Genomic DNA, 21691 nt, shown 5'->3' with positions numbered 1-21691 from the left:
TTACTTGGTGACGTGGCCGGCTTCGGTGACCACAAGGTGTGAGGAAGTCAGGGTTCTGTGTTACTTGGTGACGTGGCCGGCTTCGGTGACCACAAGGTGTGAGGAAGTCAGGGTTCTGTGTTACTTGGTGACGTGGCCGGCTTCGGTGACCACAAGGTGTGAGGAAGTCAGGGTTCTGTGTTACTTGGTGACGTGGCCGGCTCCGGTGACCACAAGGTGTGAGGAAGTCAGGGTTCTGTGTTACTTGGATGATGGGCGACGTTTAAAGGTAGTTAAATTAGGCCAACACAGATTATCAAATAATATTATGAAACTTGTATGTGAAGGCAATGGACATCAAATAAACATACATGTATTTCAGGAACACCCTTCAAACACGTTATTCTGATACAGGAGCGCGTATAATAGCGAGAGTGAATCAGATACCATGACGACATCTTGCAGTCACGGCGCCTCAGGGAACGTAACATGACCACACTGTAGACACGACAACACAGTTGGGGAACTAAGCACCTTGACAATACTGTGGATAATTGTAATTTAAGCTGACGCCATCGCTGCTAACTGCATCACTACAATACAGCTAACTGAGGCCCGACGCTGGTGTCACACGCTACAATACTGCTAACTGAGGCCTGACGCTAGTGTCACTCGCTACAATACTGCTCACTGTGGCCCGACGCTAGTGTCACTCGCTACAATACTGCTAACTGAGGCCTGACGCTAGTGTCACTCGCTACAATACTGCTAACTGAGGCCCGACGCAAGTGTCACTCACTACAACACTGCTAACTGAGGCCTGCCGCTAGTGTCACTCAGTACAACACTGCTCACTGTGGCCCGACGCTAGTGTCACTCGCTACAATACTGCTAACTGAGGCCTGACGCTAGTGTCACTCACTACAATACTTCTAACTGAGGCCCGACGCTAGTGTCACTAACTACAACACTGCTAACTGAGGCCTGACGCTAGTGTCACTCAGTACAACACTGCTCACTGTAGCCCGACGCTAGTGTCACTCACTACAATACTGCTAACTGAGGCCCGAGGCTAGTGTCACTCGCTACAATACTGCTGAGGCCTGACGCTAGTGTCACTCGCTACAATACTTCTAACTGAGGCCCGACGCTAGTGTCACTCACTACAATACTGCTAACTGAGGCCTGACGCTAGTGTCACTCACTACAATACTGGTAACTGAGGCCTGACGCTAGTGTCACTCAGTACAACACTGCTCACTGTAGCCCGACGCTAGTGTCACTCACTACAATACTGCTAACTGAGGCCCGAGGCTAGTGTCACTCGCTACAATACTGCTGAGGCCCGACGCTAGTGTCACTCGCTACAATACTTCTAACTGAGGCCCGACGCTAGTGTCACTCGCTACAATACTGCTAACTGTGGCCCGACGCTAGTGTCACTCACTACAATACTGCTAACTGAGGCCTGACGCTAGTGTCACTCACTACAATACTGGTAACTGAGGCCTGACGCTAGTGTCACTCATTACAATACTGCTAACTGAGGCCTGACGCAAGTGTCACTCACTACAACACGGCTTACTGTGGCCCGAGGCTAGTGTGGTTCAGGCGACAGGTAGCAGTGTTGTAGCGACTGTGTCATTCGCTATAATACTGCTAACTGAGGCCCGACACCCCTTGACATATTCCAGTCAGGTCTTTGCGATGTATACTTGTTAAACACTTATATATACAAGCATCACTTTAACTGATCTGCATTATCCTTACATGTGGTGTATTACGCAGACATAATATAACAATTACTCTCTTCTATCTCATATACTGTGTATAGTAAAGCAATACTGCCTTGTGTTCATGATGTATTCGTTATTCTTCGAGTTTCGTTAACGCACCAACTTACGAATTTACATCTTAGTACTGCGATTACCTGGTGTGAAGAGACAGGACCGGTGCGTGACTGGTGCAGCACCGACTTCTCACACACTTGTCTATACAGAGGACAACAACACAGATGCATTTCAAATGGTGGTTTAATTTGACACAATTATCTGAGCTTACACTCAGAGAGCACTTGGAATATTCCCTTTCCATAAAGTCAACAGCCAACCAACCCCCTCTGGCGGCAGACACGTGGGTAAGTGGAAAAAGTGACGTCACCAATATTTACGAAGCACGTGAATTTGTGGAAGTGACAGATATCGCGGATAATCAAGGCACGTGTGTGTGACACAAAGATATCACGGATATACGTGGCACAAAATGTCCCTGACACAGTGATATCACGGATATTGAAGGCACGTGTGTGACACAAAGATATCACGGATATACCTGGCACAAAATGTCCGTGACACAGTGATATCACGGATATAAAAGGCACGTGTGTGTGACACAATGATATCACGGATATACATGGAACGTGTGTGTAGAACAATATCGCGGATATACAAGGCACTTGTGTGTGACACAATGATATCACTATTATATACACGTGTGTGTCGGTGTGACAATGATATTACTGAAGTGAAAGACGTGCAACCTCCCTGCTGTGATAAAACCTGCATATTAAGTCAGTGATCTTGTTTTATAGAAACTGTTTTCATCACCAGGGTCGCCACATTTTATCACCCTCGACTTCCAACTGTTGTTCAAGTTCTTGTCGGGGCGGAGTTGTCTCCCTTTCTCTTTTCACGGAAATCAAAGATGGCGACGCAGATACGTGTGGAGGTGTATACATTTCACACTGACGTCTTGAGGAAAGGTCTATGTCACTCTTTGAGTCCGGGGAAGACACAGGTGATGAATCTGGGGAGGAACGGCTCTCAGGGAGAGACCTACTCTCTGGAGACGGTGTAAACCTGGGCCGGTCCATTTTGGAATATGGGGAAACGTTTATACGAGCATGTTGACTGTGGACCTGGTGAGTGACGGACGAGGGGACGATGTTCCACACCGGCGTGCACGGGCCAAGGCTGTTGACGGGGAACGCAGGCTGGCTGGCTTGAGGGATGACGTGGAGGGCTTGTAGGTGGGCCGGGTGGATTTGGGCCTCGGGTGGGATCTGAGACACACAGTTGGCAAGGTGGTTGAGAACGCGTGACTTGACGTCATGATTGACGCTAACAGCATCGAGGTATCTGGCGACTTCACCTGCACATTCGTTGAATCCAGCTCGATATTTTCCCATCAGGAACGGATCGGAGGACATGGCCGCTGAAGCAAGAAAGATAATACATTAGTTCACGACTTGAACGGCGCCATACTCAATCCTGACTCATCTTGAATGTTGTCTTCTTACATAAACCAAATACCATATCAAAACAACATGATCTCAAACGCATACATTGACTGATCGTGCTACATATAAGTATCGTTCTAGCTTGCATTAGTATCTGGTGTTGCGTTTCTACGATTTGTCATATAGCGTTTATCATTACCTGCTATCTGTTGTCGCTGGAGTAGCTTCAGGTGTTTCACGGTCATCTCCAGGATGTCGGCCTTTTCCAGTTTAGAATATTGCGTGCTCTGAAATACACAATGGCGAATTAGACGGATGTGTCTGTAGAATAATCTGCTTTATCTACCTGAGAATATCAACACTGTAATACACTAAAAGCAAGTTCTTACATATTCTGTAAAAGCAATGTCCAAACAATCTGAGAAAATCCAATCACGATCGCCCTGATTGACCCCATAAGCCACCATCAATATGAAATCAAATGTTATATGGCTCTGCACTTATTTGAATGTGAGTGTATGCGTGCGTACGTGCGTGTGCGTGTGTGTTATCATTTCATATTGATTCTGATTTCATGGCCAATAATCGAAGGCCAAACAGGACGAATTCCGTCGAGGTTGTTTTTTTCCGATTCCGTTTACTTTCTTGTCCGAAAGTATTTCGCAAAGTTTCACGACTTTTTCGCTCCCACGCTTTTGCTGAAGGCAATGTTGGCCGAAGTTCAGAATTGTTAGCTCTGTACAAATCTCTCAGTTTGCGAGCCGGCGTAATGTATTTGCAATGCTTCGGTCGCTCACTTTGTCGCGAGCCACGCTTATCAACAGCGAGTTGAAAACACCGTGAGAAAGTGATAACCTGTGTAACCTTGCGACATTATTGTTGGTGTATTTCAACAGTAAACCTGTCTAAGGGAGGGAACTCCCTGCATTCGTACTCATCACGGTGAATGATTGGGGTTTTGGACCTGTGTAAACATTCATGCAGATTATAGACTGGGGTTATGGGATCTACAATCAAAGGGAGATAACTAGTGTCTAACTGAAAGAATTACTGTTAGCTCAATTGTAAATATCTCCAAGCTTGAAATAAAGAAGTGGAGACTCGCTGACCCATGAGAAAGAAACTACTCCAAACTAAATGACCCATTAACTATCTTCTGCATACGATATAATCGTCCTCCATGAACATATAGTGTTGACATATCTGTCATTGAAATTTGTAATCAAATATTGTGATTGTACTTGAGATATTGCCTACGAGCGTGAGAGTTTTACATATGACCGAACTTTATACATATATATAATGTCACTACACATGATTGGTACCGTAAAGTATCCACGGCAATACAAGACAGTGCGTTGACTGACTTGATGATCTCACAGCCACAGGTGTCGGTCAACACAGCTAGAGTATAGCAGTATCAGTGCCGGACGTCACCTGTGGGATCAGCTGTTTTCACTTACGTCTTTCTTCAGAGCCTGTAGGACAAGAGATTTCAGCTGCCCGAGACACTCATTTATCCGAGCTCGCCGTCTTTTTTCCATGAGCGGTTTGTTACTCTGCAATAAATATCCACGCGCATGTAGTAGGGCACTTTGTAAATACATTAGTAGAATGACCACGTACATGTGCGTGAGTCGTGAAACACACGAAACACGAACATCAAGTTGAAATGCCATCGATGTCAACGTTTATAACGACAAAAGTTACTAAAATGATGCATTAAAAAACCTATCACTATAAAAATAATAAATTAAGAAAATGAAAATAAACCTTTAAATTATAAACTCACCCTTCTAGAGGAGGCGCCTGATCGCTTGTCATCACTGCAGGTATCCGACATGGTTTCTGAAGAACACATCCACACGACTGTTGAAATGAGCAACTTTCCCAGTGAAATGTCTACCAATGCAACAGGTAGCCGAGTGAGCGTCGGCATGTAATGTATCGGAATTTAGATGTCGATTACCGTCCTTATACATCAAGCTCACTGTGAAGGCACGAAGTCTTGGTTTCCCACGCTGAGAAGACCCACTGGCTGTCAATCAAGCTTTGCGGGGGGTGGTGGTCGTGCGCGACACCAGATTTCATTGGCTAGTGGGAGCGCGCGCAGTGGAATGAGCACTCCCAGGCGTCAATCAGTGGCGAAATTTACGAGATAAACTCTCCGCACGCGCCGAAACTTACACCACCCTCAGATTTCGTCTGTGGGAATTTCCCGCCCTCTTTGCCCCAAAAGTGATTAGAAACCAACCATACCACGCAGTACATGATGGTCTAAATAATACAATTCAAAGCCCAACTTAGTGTTTGTTTTCGGTTTACAGAGAGAGTGCGCCCCGCGAGTGTGTTTCGCTTCAAATGCTTTCATCGCAAATCGTGGGAAAGTACTGTACATCGATGAACGCCTCTGATTGTGCTGCCTCGGTTGATTGCCCTACAATACAGATTAGGAACTTTGCCGATTTTCACACATTGATAATCTTTTGTTTTCAATTTTTTGCGCCTCACACTTTACAGTTTTAAAGTTTGAACCCCACATCGCACCACTAAATAGTGTTTAGTCGACAAGCGACGTTAATTTATAATACTCTTTGGTGCTGTATGAAGTATTGATATAATCATCAGTGCAAACTGAAAGTTCTGACACTGGGAGCCTCGTAATGCATATAATATATTTTCTATCATTGTAACTGTGGTATGATTTCAAGCTTTCATAAATTTATGTGTCAGCCTGTTTTGTTATGTCTTGCGAGGACGCTACTCTCAGATGACACAGTGCTGTAAATAGTCTCCGGCATTAAATAAAAAGAGGGGACAATATGTTGTTGATGGATTATCACAACATTCAACGACATACTTTCGAAACTAAATCGACAAGACTAAAGTTCCCGTACGACGTGACCCAAAGGAATGTGGCATTAACAGGAATGGCCACAATATATAGGATTCATGTTTCATCCTCACTGATTCAGTTCAATAATGATCAGTCTGCATTGTCTTAAATCCACAAGGAGCCAGTGTCTGGACTGGGTGGAACGCCAGCTGAACAACGATCCTTGCTTCCTTGCGGCTCCGTGCACACTCGACACACCTGTTGATGAAGGAACGGAAGCGAGCAGTCCCTGCTTGTCAATGTCCATTTGCGACCAGTCACAAATGGTCAGCGATACGACTGGACACACGTGACGCCAGTTGACGAGACGGACACCTCTGTGACGTCATCAATTCTTTTCGGAGGTTTCTCATATTCGTATAATCACCTTTAATAATACATATGTGGGTTCCTCTCTGCCCGTAACCTATTCTGTGTTTGTTTGTTTTTTAAAAGAATATTTATGATAGATATAACCTGATATGGTGTTTTGAAACTTTGTAGTCATCTGTTCCTTTTCATGGGTAAGGGTACCTGTATGCCGCATTGCATGTCGTTACTGATTCGACGGTCACCACTGGTGCGGCCATTGACGCCTTGGAAGGAAACGTTTTGAAGTTAAGCTTTGGAATCGTTTAGCATTGTTATCTTGAATACATAACAAAATGAGTTAAATCTTTTAATGCTTTAAAAAAACAAAATTAATCATGAAAGTTGACAAGGTACCGGTCGAGTCCACTTTTGTGTAAGGGATAAACAATGCAATTATTTTTATTAATATGTTCGGGCACACTTGTTGGTACCGGAACTAGATACAAAACTGTTGCTCGGTTATGGCTGGGACTGTAAAACACTCGAGTTGCAGGGATAGTAAAACTGAGCTTCGCTCTCGGTCTTACTGACCAAGACTACGCGTTTTATCCTTTACAACCTAATCAAGAAGATGATTGGTTGGTTTGTTGTTTAACGCCGCACTCAACAATATTCCAGCTATATGACGTCGGTCTGTAAATAATCGAGTCTAGACCAGACAATCCAGTGATTAATGTCATGAACATCGATCCACGCAATTGGGATCGATGACATGCATCAACCAAGTCAGCGAGCCTGACCACCCGATCCCGTTAGTCGCCTCTTACCACAAGCATAGTCGCCTTTTACGGCAAGCATGGATGCATGGGTTGCTGAAGATGACGACTCAGACTATCATATGTGTTTGTTTTAGCTAAGTACATGTCAAATGATAGTGTGGTTTTGTTTGAATACGAATATCTTACATAACAATATTTTTGGGAAATGTTTTGTTGTCAAATGTTAGATTATTTTATCAAAACCAATTTAACACACGCGCACCAACAGTGAATTTCGAGGAAATTGACATAATTTCAGAAATATAAGTAATAAGTAATAAGTATCAATTGTTTAATATTCCACATGTGAATCTGGCAGAATGAAGACACAAAACGAGACATGACTTGAAATTGACACGTTTATATACTCTTGAATTTAAATGTGTTATGAAGAATGTTTAGACTTCATGCTTAAAACTTAGTCGTTTTTAAAGCAGCTACAAAACTGAACAGACAAACAAATCTTATTCTAGATAACTCAAAAAGTTAACTAACAGAGAGAAAACGACCAGAAAAATGGCAATAAATCGCCGTGTCCTGTCCAATTAACCAACCGTGGGAATTACGGACGTCAGGCGACGAAAGTCTATGAGAGCACGTGCGGCGCGTGACCCAAATAGCCGCCAAACAGGCCTCCCTCGCCCTTGCGTCTCGCTCCCCCACGGATCTCGACGACGCACGGGCGACAAGCTTTGCATAGGGATGGTCAAAAGTAACCGAATATCTGAACGGTGTGGTTTGTTCTGTACCAGGACGATAAGTCTTCATATTTTCTCTGTGCGGAAATTCACTATCAGCAGGGTTTAGTAATTGCGATGAACACATTTGATAGCCAATCGTGTCGCACAGTGGTGATCAAATGTGATCGGCAGTTTGTGTCTTTGTGTAGATGAGTGCCACAACGGTTGTTATTGTGTGCGCATGTCGATAACAATGGTTCAGTGAGCATTCGTCACGTGGCGGTATGTGTGTGGTCAACCTTCTGTCTCATATAACCCCCGCTAACACACGAAGTATTTCCTATGTAGAGCAGCTTTACTCAGATAGATACATCTACCAACACACGCGAACATCCGGGTAGAATAGGTCTTCAGCAACCCATGCCAGCCGTAAAAGGCGACTGTGCATGTCTTAAGAGGCGAATACCGGGTGGTCAGGCTCGCTGATTTGGTTAATACATGTCATCCTATCCCAATTGCATAGATCGATGCTCATGACGTCAATGACTGGTCCAGACTCGATTATGTACAGACAGCCGTCATATAGCTGGTACCTACAAACAAGCCAACATACGCAGTGTATTACCCATATACGACAGCTTCACTTACACGGGTACCGCTATCAACACAGACAGTATTTTCTGTATACCGCAGATTTAATACCATGGCGATCTCGACATACAGCAGCTTTATTAAAACCTACCCTACAGTTATTCAATGTTCAGAACAATCTTTCTGGTCAGACAAAAAACTATCAGGTGTATTGCAGTAATATTAGATGTATTAGTCTGGTAGGTGAAGTGATATATTGGTGAGGTACATGATATAGTGATGTATTAGTGAGGTAGATGATCCAGTGATGTATTAGTGAGGTAGATGATCCAGTGATGTATTAGTGAGGAAGATGATCCAGTGATGTATTAGTGAGGAAGATGGTCGAGTGATGTATTAGTGAGGTAGATGATCGAGTGATGTATTAGTGAGGTAGATGATCCAGTGATGTATTAGTGAGGTAGATGATCCAGTGATGTATTAGTGAGGTAGATGATCCAGTGATGTATTAGTGAGGTAGATGATCCAGTGATGTATTAGTGAGGAAGATGATCCAGTGATGTATTCGTGAGATAGATGATCTAGTGATGTATTAGTGAGGTAGATGATCCAGTGATGTATTATTGAGGTAGATGATCGAGTGATGTATTAGTGAGGTAGATGATCCAGTGATGTATTAGTGAGGAAGATGATCCAGTGATGTATTAGTGAGGAAGATGATCCAGTGATGTATTAGTGAGGAAGATGATCCAGTGATGTATTAGTGAGGTAGATGATCCAGTGATGTATTAGTGAGGTAGATGATTTCGTGATGTATCAGTGATGTAGATGATCTAGTGATGTATTAGTGTGAAAGATGATGAAGTGATGTATTTTGGATTTAGATGATGAAGTGGTGTATTAGTGAGGTAGATAATAAAGTGATGTATTAGTGAGGTAGATGATCTGGTGAAGTATTAGTGAGGTAGATGATTTCGTGATGTATTAGTGAGGTAGATGATAAAGGGATGTATAAGTGAGGTAGATAGTTTCGTGATGTATTAGTGAGGTAGATGATATAGTGATATATTCGTGAGATAGATGAAGTGATGTATTAGTGAGGTAGATGATCTAGTGATGTATTAGCGAGGTAGATGATCTAGTGGTGTATTCGTGAGATAGATGAAGTGGTGTATTAGTGAGGTACATGATGAACTGATGTATTAGTGAGGTAGAGGATAAAGAGATGTATTAGTGAGGTAGAGGATGAAGAGATGTATTTGTGAGGTAGACAATCGAGTGATAAATTAGTGAGGTAGATGATCTAGTTATGTATTAGTGAGTTAGATGATCTTGTGATGTATTCGTGAGATAGATGAAGTGGTGTATTAGTGAGGTACATGATCTAGTGATGTATCAGTGTCGCAGATGATTTCGTTATGTATTAGTGAGGTAGATGATCCAGTGATGTATTAGTGAGGTTGATGATCTAGTGATGTATTAGTAAGGTACTGGATGAAGTGATGCATTCGTGTGGTAGAGGATGAAGTGATGCATTAGTGAGGTAGATGATGAAGTGATGTATTTGTAAGGTAGACAGACCATCGAGTGATAAATTAGTGAGATTGACGATAAAGTGATGTTTTATTGAGGTAGATGATGAAGTGACGAATTCGTGAGGTTGATGATCCAGTGATGTATTCGTGAGATAGTTGATCGAGTGATGTATTAGTGAGGTAGATGTTCCAGTGATGTATTTGTGAGGTAGATGATATAGTGATGTATTAGTGAGGTAGATGATCGAGTGATGTATTAGTGAGGTAGATGATCCAGTGATGTATTAGTGAGGTAGATGATGTAGTGAAGTATTAGTGAGGTAGATGATCTTGTGATGTATTCGTGAGACAGATGAAGTGCCGTATTAGTGAGGCAGATGATCCAGTGATGTATTAGTGAGGTAGATGATCCAGTGATGTATTAGTGAGGTAGATGATCTTGTGATGTATTCGTGAGATAGATGAAGAGATGTATTAGTGAGGTAGATGATCTAGTGATGTATTAGTGAGGTAGATCATCCAGTGATGTTTTAGTGAGGTGGATGATCTTCTGATGTATTCGTGAGCTAGATGAAGTGATGTATTTGTGAGGTAGATCATCTAGTGATGTATTAGTGAGGTAGGTGATGTATTAGTGAGGAACATGATCTAGTGATGTATTCGTGAGTTAGATGAAGTGATGTATTAGTGAGGTAGATGATCTAGTGATGTATTTATGAGGTAGATGATTTCGTGATGTATTAGTGAGGTAGATGATCCAGTGATGTATTAGTGAGGTGGATGATCTTCTGATGTATTTGTGAGCTAGATGAAGTGATGTATTTGTGAGGTAGATCATCTAGTGATGTATTAGTGAGGTAGGTGATGTATTAGTGAGGTACATGATCTAGTGATGTATTCGTGAGTTAGATGAAGTGATGTATTAGTGAGGTAGATTATTTCGTGATGTATTAGTGAAGTAGATGATTTCGTGATATATTAGTGAGGTAGATGATTTCGTTATGTATTAGTGAGGTAGATGATCCAGTGATGTATTAGTGAGGTAGATGATCTAGTGATGTATTTATGAGGTAGATGATTTCGTGATGTATTAGTGAGGTAGATGATTTCGTGATGTTTTTGTGAGGTAGATGATAAAGGGATGTATACGTGAGGCAGATGTATTAGTGATGTACTAGTGAGGTAGATATAGTAGTGTATTAGTTAGGTAGATGGTTTCGTGATGTATTAGTGAGTTAGATGATAAAGTGATGTATTATTGAGGTAGATGATGAAGTGATTTATTAGTGAGTTTGATGATGAAGTGATGTATTAGAGCAGTAGATGATCCAGTGATGTATTAGTGAGGTAGACGATATAGTGATGTGTTAGTGAGATAGATGACGAAGTGATGTATTAGTGAGGTAGATGATCCAGTGATGTATTAATGAGGTAGACGATGAAGTGATGCATTAGTGAGGTAGAAGATCCAGTGAAGTATTAGTGAGGTAGATGATGAATTGATTTATTAGTGAGGTAGACGATGAATTGATGTATTAGTGAGGTAGATGATCCAGTGATGTATTAATGAGGTAGACGATGAAGTGATGTATTAGTGAGGTAGAATATCCAGTGATGTATTAGTGAGGTAGATGATGAATTGATTTATTAGTGAGATAGACGTTATAGTGAAGCATTGGTGGGGTAGACTATATAGTTTTGTATTAGTGAGGAAGAAGATTTCGTGATGTATTAGTGAGGTAGATGATGAAGTGATGAATTAGTGAGGTAGACGATGAAGTGATGTATTAGTGAGGAAGATGATCCACTGATGTATTAGTGAGGAATATGATCCAGTGATGTATTAGCGAGGAAGATGATCCACTGATGTATTAGTGAGGAAGATGATCCACTGATGTATTAGCGAGGAAGATGATCCAGTGATGTATTATTGAGGTAGATGATGAAGTGATTTATTAGTGAGTTTGATGATGAAGTGATGTATTAGAGCAGTAGATGATCCAGTGATGTATTAGTGAGGTAGACGATATAGTGATGTGTTAGTGAGATAGATGACGAAGTGATGTATTAGTGAGGTAGATGATCGAATGATGTATTAATGAGGTAGACGATGAAGTGATGCATTAATGAGGTAGAAGATCCAGTGAAGTATTAGTGAGGTAGATGATGAATTGATTTATTAGTGAGGTAGACGATGAATTGATGTATTAGTGAGGTAGATGATCCAGTGATGTATTAATGAGGTAGACGATGAAGTGATGTATTAGTGAGGTAGAATATCCAGTGATGTATTAGTGAGGTAGATGATGAATTGATTTATTAGTGAGATAGACGTTATAGTGAAGCATTGGTGGGGTAGACTATATAGTTTTGTATTAGTGAGGAAGAAGATTTCGTGATGTATTAGTGAGGTAGATGATGAAGTGATGAATTAGTGAGGTAGACGATGAAGTGATGTATTAGTGAGGAAGATGATCCACTGATGTATTAGTGAGGAATATGATCCAGTGATGTATTAGCGAGGAAGATGATCCACTGATGTATTAGTGAGGAAGATGATCCACTGATGTATTAGCGAGGAAGATGATCCAGTGATGTATTAGTGAGGTAGACGATGAAGTGATGTATTACTGAGGTAGATGATGTAATGTTGTATTTTGAGGTAGATGATTTCGTGATGTATTAGTGAGGTAGATGTATTAGTGATGTATTAGTGAGGTAGCTCACCTAATGATGTTTTAGTGACGTAGATCATCTAGTGATGTATTAGTGACGTAGATCATCTAGTGATGTATTAGTGACGTAGATCATCTAGTGATTTATTAGTGAGGTAGATGATCCAGTGATAAATTAGTGAGGTAGATTTTGAAATGATGTGTTAGTGAGGTAGATGTATTTGTGATGTATTAGCGAAGTATATGATCTAGTTATGTTTTAGTGACGTGGATCATCTAGTGATGTATAAGTGACGTGGATCATCTGGTGATTTATTAGTGACTTGGATCATCTGGTGATGTATTAGTGAGGTAGATCATCTAGTGATGTGTTAGTGAGGTAGATCATCTAGTGATGTATTAGTGAGGTAGATCATCTAGCTATGTAGTACTGAGGTAGATGATCCTGTGATAAATTAGCGAGGTAGATGTTGAAATGATTTGTTAGTGACGTAGATGTTGTAGTGATGTATTACTGAGGTAGATGTTGGTGCGATGTATAAATGAGGTAGATTACGACAGTGTGATGTATTAGTGACAGTGACGACACATACGGTATGCTTATACTTGCTCTTGTGTCTCTGACATATTGTGCAGTATAGTACACGCCACTAGAGACAGGTTCAGTGATTCGTGGACTGGGAGTGTGACATCATGTCCGTCATGATCGTATGCGTTTCTGTCATCAGAATCTTAGGGCTAACACACAAGTGGCCCAACTTTTATAAACATATTTCAGTGGCCACAGGATCTCCGAGCTACCAGGATGAACTACATGTATGCAGTGTGCACATCGCTCGTGGCATTAAAACCTCCATACACGCAAAACATATCGTTAAATAAACCTTTTGAATATACAGAAAGTATATAAACGCCTTCGAAAGATCGAACTAATCGGTAGAATGTATTCCTAGTATACCGTAAATTGGACTACAAATGGGAGCTTTGTAATACCTTAATATATTTTAACCTCCTAAGCGCCATTTCCAAAAAAGAGGAATGAATTATCTAAACGGAGCTTTCACCGGGGGAGTTATTGCACACGGATCATATTAAAGTACATATCTGAAGCTGGACACGCCGGGACAAACCACAGCGCCGCCCTATCCATGTTTCAATCTCATAGATAAGCTGCCAACAAATGGGTTCATTGTAGAAACGTAAATAAAAAGAACGCTACATTTCCAAAAACAAAATTCTTCCAATCCTTAAACTTCGCAATGTCTTTAGAAAGCAAAAAAAAAAACCCACACGCGCCGAGCAACCCAGGCTTATGCAGGATTAACCAATAGGAACAGAGGGTTCATGTCTTGAATAGAGCTACATAGAAGATGTCAGATTGTACCTTAAAGAATAATACCCAGGGGTATTTTTTAACCGATATTAGTCAAGGTCACTCGCACCCACCCAACCCTCCCACCGCACACCTGGCGTAGAAAAGAATTCCCCGTATAAGGAAGCAACCCCCCCCCCCCCCCCATGTCCCCCGCGAGGAGGATGAATTACCTGATATCCCACACCTGACCCTGCGCCAACCGGAACTCCCTGTGTTACAGCACCTCGGTGATAATCAACAACGTGTGGGGACGTTAACACATTTTTGGTTATTTTCTATTCACTTTTTAGGGAGTGTGCCTTTGTCAACTGGGATGTGTATGCGTGGGTGGTGATGAAAATGACTGGTAATAGATGATCGCCTTAAATTGCTTCATCCTTGAAAATGAATTCTGTTGTAAAAAGTGCGCACTCGTGTTTGTAGGTGGACTTTATTCAGTTATTTTTTAATGGACTGCGTAACCTATCGAGGTTTTTCTGGGTTTCAGTGTTCTGTAAAAGAAACAAGAATATATTGTACAAATTATACCAACGCGGGGGCAGATAGTCCTGCACCAGAACTGTGGAATATGTACGTATTTTATGGAATCAAAACCGATCTAGACTCCCATAACAGCAAAACAAGCCAACTAGCCAATTAATTGTTTTGTGTTAATCTATGGGGTAGAGTACAAATGTCTATCTGTAACAAAATGGTTACAAAGATTAGAGATACTAGCATGGGAACAGGGAGACAAAGTTGTGCTGTGAATGCAATGCTGTCTGTGTAATATATATTTCCGTGTGCGTGCGTGCGTGCGTGCGTGCGTGCGCGCGCGCCTGCCTGTATTGGAGGTTGGCATACATGTACCTAGAGGTGTTTTGGACTTTAACTCATTGCGCATGCATTGGTATATAAGTTAGGCATATGTTTGCCGCGTGTGTTCTGTGTTCTGCATTCGTGTAGGTATAGGGTATAAGTGTGTATTTGGTGTTATTCTTTTAATATTTTAACTTTTATGTTATTTTATTCAGAGTTTTGTGTTGATAAAGTCTCTCATAACCCGTGGTTGGCCTGTACGTGTGATTGTTCCAACAGGACTGTATCTATTTCATATATGTATATGGTGAGAATTAGATAAACAAATTCTCTCTCTGTAACTACAACAAGGTAGGCAGGACACGGGGACTAGTCACAAGGTACTCGGTTACCGACTGCATGAAGTATCGTGCAGCAGACATGCTGTGGGTAAATAGATGGCAGTGCTCCCTTAAACTTTTTCACAGGAACACCCTGGCTATACACTCTCTCTCATTGCTTCTCTTGGATAAAAAAAAATGCCTATTTTTTTTGTCATCAATGATCGTTTATGAAACTCTGAAAAGAGTTTACCAGATACTTTCTCCGTTTTTCCTAGACAGGAGCATATTTGAGTCCTATCAGAGCTCTCGCCGAAGTACCCCAGTAACCGAGTCATTCCTTGTAAAGCTGATGACAGAATAGTACTTGCAGACGTTTTGAACTGTGTCAACTATTTCGAAAGGAGTTGTACAGGAGTCCACAAATTGTACAAGAATGACAATGCCATTTACTGAGCCCAGGAGGAACATGGACAAGTCTGAATCAGTGCTGGATAATCTGAACAAGTTCTTCCCGAGTAATCTAACTCACATCACTCGACCACGTGTAATTGTGAAGACAAATTCCCCTACATGTGTTCGCAAACACCCTTGTCCGTGCTGAGAACTGAAGCCAATGGGCAGACCCATCCCTCACCAGTACGTCCCTGCACACATATGTAGGGGCAAGGCTGTCAAGTGCCGCGTTCAGTGATGTAATTGTACGCAATATGGCGGTGAACCGCGAACCCCCTCGCCACGTCACGTGGATGTTGTATTGGATTCCGACACATGTTCTCGTTGCTGTAAATCCAGGGCGGAGGTTGACATGGTGGGTCAAGGGTTAATTGCCTGCACGTGCCTGTGGAGCGATATGGAGTGCGGGTTCGCGTGGGAAAGTAGTCCTTAGAGAAAACAGCCATCTTTGTTTTGACTCCCGTGATCCCATGAATCAACATGAGGTTACGTCGTCCCACGAAATACCGTTCAGTCGATGCAACCACTTTGCGCCTTGTTCACAAAACCGTCTGTCGCGACAGACAGTGTTTTTGAAACCCTGAGCACTGGCTTTGGCCACTATGTCACAATGTTTTTGCAGGTTTAAAAATCCCCCTCCACATATGTGATTCAGATTTATCAAGGGCTAGATTTAATCACACCGTCACCCAGCAGATTGACAAACCCTTGCAAGCACGCGAAGGGCTTATATCGGTGCACGACACGGTTGATTCTATGTATGTCTCATCAGCCCTCAGCTGAAATACGAATAGAAATCAACTTGTAAACGTTGATTGCTCCAACAAGTGAAACATCATCTATATTTCATAATCTTTAGTCATTGCCGTCACAGTAATTCCTCATGCTGAACTACCGTTAGACCCGTGGGGATTCCGGATACAAATAGTAATTGGTCCCCAGCAACCTATGAGTGTGTCTTTAGAAATAGGCCGGGTGGTCAAGCTCATTGGCATATCATCATATCCCAGTTCGATAGTCAAGCTGTCAATCACAGGATTGTCTGGTCCAGGCTTGATTAATTACGTACTGCTGGAATATTCCTGAGTACGGCGTTGAACAACAAACAACAAACACATATTACGATGACGCCTGATAGATAATTAAAAGTACACACATTTCTATGAGATACTGTCCACACCCCAGCCTGCTCATCCTCCTGACCTGGAGTCATAGCCTTGCTCCAAGGTTGTCCTGAATGATGGGTGTATCGCCCATGGGTGGACAGTAATTCTATCCCTATTATAGGCAAGTCTAGATAAGCGGACCCCAGTCTTTTATAGGGACAGCCAGTTCTTATTATTTATATAATCTAGAAATTACCATTACATAATGAGTGTTGTGTTAAAGACTTGTGTCAGTCTACTTGAGTCACGGCTATTGATAAATACAACTTTTACATACGAACCAGTAGTACCAATTATAAGAAGATATGGATTCTTAATTCCAAAAATGTTGCGAAATGTGGCCACAACTCTACGACGATAGAGTATTACGCAGAGCACGCCGAAGCCTTTAAACAATAACCTGCAACTGAGGAATGTAAATGATGTCCCAGCCCCGACACCATCCTGGCAGCAGATGGACATTTACTGTAGTTCCTCTTTGTTTCAAGGTGCATCACGAGTGACGTTTAATCTCGCCCGCATGTGTTATTGCTATTTCAAAAGATGCGACGTTTCCGCAGATAAAGTTATTAACTGAAAACACTTTGATGAATACTGGGTGAGTTATGTGAAAAATCCTCACGGCAAGTGGTAAGTTTATGGTCCACGCGTGACCAAGCTGCCTCCATGACCCGTGTATATACCGGCAATTGTTCCTTTGATGGGGTCACATCGACATTGGAATACTGTCTGTGGGGATATACATTCTGGTGTAGCCGTCGTATAGCTGAAATACTGCTGAAAGCGGCATAAAACCTCTAACACTCACTCACCCACTTCTGGAACGTGATGTGAGCGACAGTGTTCTCCTTGAATAAAAGCAAACACAACAAATTAAACACTGCGTGCTTGAAAGATACGCGCTTTAGTTTATATGTAACTACCTATGTGACGGTTGTGGTTCTTGTGTTGTCATGACAACGCTAATTCATACTGACACACCTTGAGTAATCATCGAGTAATAGTTGTTGGATGTTGCTTTCTGTGAGCAGCAAAGCGATTTTATTCATCTAGAACACTCACAGACACGATGTTTGCAAGTTCCCGACCAATAAGAATCTGCACACGACAGAAGATATATACAACTTAACAAGTCAGCAAGTCAGAGAAGTGCCCCCCACTTACCCCCCCCCCCCCCCCCCCCCCCCTCCCCCCGCGATGGTCCCAATAAAGGTACTCAAAGTACACGTGTGTGGCCAGTGACATTCAACGATAGGTTACAGGTGACGTTGATTTCTGGACGTAGTACATTCACCAAAAATATTGTTTATTTTTAAAATGCACAGTTAAGAATTTCTGAAGTAATTATTTTTGGATACATCTTTTACTCGTGAATGCGCTTTGATCAGTATTTCAGTTTTAAAGTCGGAAGTAATGTCAATATAATCGTCATTTCAACGATGTATATGCTTTTATGTTATCCCGGGTCATTTCCCCTATTGCGCAAGTTCTTGCCTAACCCAGGCGATTTAATGTTTAAGACAATCTAGGATACTCTGTTGATTGTCATGCTGTGCTGTGTGTGCTTCTGTGACAAGAAGCGATCAACTGTGCCTGTGACAAGCAGCGATCAACTGTTTCTGTTGGTCAAAAAACGATCAACTGTGTCTGTAACAAGAAGCGATCAACTGTGTCTGTGACAAGCAGCGATCAACTGTGTCTGTGCGACAAAAAGCGATCAAATGTGTCTCTGACCAGAAGCGATCAACTGTCTCTGTGACAAGAAACGATCAACTGTGTCTCTGGGACAGGAAACGATCAACTGTGTCTGCGTAACTAGCAGCGATCAACTGTGTCTGTGGGACAGGAAACGATCAACTGTGCCTTCGTAACAAGAAGCGATCAACTGTATGTCTGTGACAAGAAGCGATCAACTGTCTCTCTGACAAGCAGCGATCAACTGTGTCTGTGACAAGAAACGATCAACTGTGTCTGTGCCACAAGAATCGATCAACTGTGTCTGCGTAACAAGAAGCGATCAACCGTCCCTCTGACAAGTAGCGATCAACTGTATCTGTGGCAAGAAGCGATCAACTGTGCCTGTGACAAGCAGCGATCAACTGTATCTGTGCGACAAGAAGCGATCAACTGTGTCTCTGACAAGAATCAATCAACAGCGTCTGTGACAAGAAACGACCAACTGTGTCTTTGACAAGAAACGATCAACCGTATCTGTGACAAGCAGCGCTCAACTGTATCTGTGACAAGAATCGATCAACTGTGTCTGTGACAAGAAGTGATCAACTGTGTCTGAGCGACAATAAACGATCAACTGTGTCTGTGTGACAAGAAGTGATCAACTGTGTCTGTGCGACAAGAAGCGAACAACTGTGTCTCTGACAAGAAGCGATCAACTGTATGTCTTTGACAAGAAGCAATCAACAGCGTCTGTGACAAGAAACGATCAACTGTGTCTTTGACAAGAAGTGATTAACTGTGTCTGAGCGACAATAAACGATCAACTGTGTCTGTGTGACAAGAAGCGATCAACTGTGTCTGTGCGACAAGAAGCGATCAACTGTTTTTTAGACAAGAAGCGATCAACTGTGTCTTTGACAAGAAGCGATCAACTGTATCTGTGACAAGCAGCGCTCAACTGTATCTGTAATAAGAATCGATCAACTGTGTCTTTGACAAGAAGCGATCAACTGTGCCTGTGACAAACAGCGATCAACTGTATCTGTGCGACAAGAAGTGATCAACTGTGTCTCTGACAAGCAGCGATCAACTGTGTCTTTGACAAGAATCAATCAACAGCGTCTGTGACAAGAAACGATCAACTGTGTCGTTGACAAGAAACGATCAACTGTATCTGTGACAAGCAGCGCTAAACTGTTTCTGTGACAAGAATCGATCAACTGTGTCTGTGACAAGAAGTGATCAACTGTGTCTGAGCGACAATAAACGATCAACTGTGTCTGTGTGACAAGAAGTGATCAACTGTGTCTGTGCGACAAGAAGCGAACAACTGTGTCTCTGACAAGAAGCGATCAACTGTGTCTTTGACAAGAAGCAATCAACAGCGTCTGTGACAAGAAACGATCAACTGTGTCTTTGACAAGAAGTGATCAACTGTGTCTGAGCGACAATAAACGATCAACTGTATCTGTGTGACAAGAAGTGATCAACTGTGTCTGAGCGACAATAAACGATCAACTGTGTCTGTGTGACAAGAAGTGATCAACTGTGTCTGTGCGACAAGAAGCGAACAACTGTGTCTCTGACAAGAAGCGATCAACTGTGTCTTTGACAAGAAGCAATCAACAGCGTCTGTGACAAGAAACGATCAACTGTGTCTTTGACAAGAAACGATCAACTGTGTCTGTGACAAGAAGTGATCAACTGTGTCTGAGCGACAATAAACGTTCAACTGTATCTGTGTGACAAGAAGTGATCAACTGTGTCTGTGCGACAAGAAGCGATCAAGTGTTTTTTGACAAGAAGCGATCAACTGTGTCTTTGACAAGAAGCGATCAACTGTATCTGTGACAAGCAGCGCTCAACTGTATCTGTGATAAGAATCGATCAACTGTGTCTTTGACAAGAAGCGCTCAACTGTGCATGTGACAAGAAGCAATCAACAGCGTCTGTGACAAGAAACGATCAACTGTGTCTTTGACAAGAAACGATCAACTGTATCTGTGACAAGAACCGATCAACTGTGCCTGTGACAAGAATCGATCAACTGTGTCTGTGCGACAAGAAGCGATCAACTGTATGTCTGTGACAAGAAGCGATCAACTGTCTCTCTGACAAGAAGCGATCAACTGTGCCTGTGACAAGAAGCGATCAACAGCGTCTGTGACAAGAAACGATCAACTGTGTCTTTGACAAGAAGTGATCAACTGTATCTGTCACAAGAAGCGACCAACTGTGCCTGTGACAAGCAGCGCTCAACTGTATCTGTGCGACAAGAATCGATCAACTGTGTCTGTGACAAGAAGTGATCAACTGTGTCTGTGCGACAAGAAGCGATCAACTGTGCCTGTGACAAGCAGCGATCAACTGTGTTTCTGACAAGAAGCGATCAACTGTGTCTGTGACAAGAAGCGATCAACTGTGCCTGTGACAAGAAGCGATCAACTGTATGTCTGTGACGAGAAGCGATCAACTATCTCTCTGACAAGCAGCGATCAACAGCGTCTGCGACAAGAAGCGATCAACTGTGTCCATGAGAAGCAGCGACCAACTGTCCCTGTGAGAAGCAGCGATCAACTGTGTCTGTGACAAGAAGCGATCAACTGTATCTATGCGACAAGAAGCGATCAACTGTATCTGTGACAAGCAGCGATCAACTGTGTCTGTGACAAGCAGCGATCAACTGTGCCTGTGCGACAAAAAGTGATCAACCGTGCCTGTGACAAGAAGCGGTCAACTGTGTCTGTGACAAGCAGCGATCAACTGTATCTGTGCGACAAGAAGTGATCAACTGTGTCTCTGACAAGCAGCGATCAACTGTGTCTTTGACAAGAATCAATCAACAGCGTCTGTGACAAGAAACGATCAACTGTATCTGTGACAAGCAGCGCTAAACTGTTTCTGTGACAAGAATCGATCAACTGTGTCTGTGACAAGAAGTGATCAACTGTGTCTGAGCGACAATAAACGATCAACTGTGTCTGTGTGACAAGAAGTGATCAACTGTGTCTGTGCGACAAGAAGCGAACAACTGTGTCTCTGACAAGAAGCAATCAACTGTGTCTTTGACAAGAAGCAATCAACAGCGTCTGTGACAAGAAACGATCAACTGTGTCTTTGACAAGAAACGATCAACTGTGTCTGTGACAAGAAGTGATCAACTGTGTCTGAGCGACAATAAACGATCAACTGTATC

The 21691-nt window shown here is 42.4% G+C and overlaps 1 protein-coding gene across 1 annotated transcript; it reads right to left on the bottom strand.

Annotated features, from left to right (window-relative positions):
* Positions 1-1996: 1996 nt before the first annotated feature.
* Positions 1997-5228, bottom strand: LOC124132283 (transcription factor HES-1-like). Its single transcript, XM_046496135.2, has 4 exons — positions 5010-5228; positions 4681-4776; positions 3417-3504; positions 1997-3192 (listed from the first exon to the last, which is right to left on the bottom strand). Exons 1-4 carry the CDS (start codon positions 5154-5156, stop codon positions 2582-2584), a joined length of 942 nt encoding a protein of 313 aa, XP_046352091.1. The 5' UTR covers positions 5157-5228; the 3' UTR covers positions 1997-2581.
* Between the last annotated feature and the right edge of the window lie 16463 nt (positions 5229-21691).

This window comes from Haliotis rufescens, unplaced genomic scaffold (assembly GCF_023055435.1).
Source record: "Haliotis rufescens isolate VD_foot unplaced genomic scaffold, xgHalRufe1.0.p SCAF_13, whole genome shotgun sequence".
NCBI classification, from domain to species: Eukaryota; Metazoa; Mollusca; class Gastropoda; order Lepetellida; family Haliotidae; genus Haliotis; species Haliotis rufescens.
This window is presented reverse-complemented; position numbering and strand designations above follow the sequence as displayed.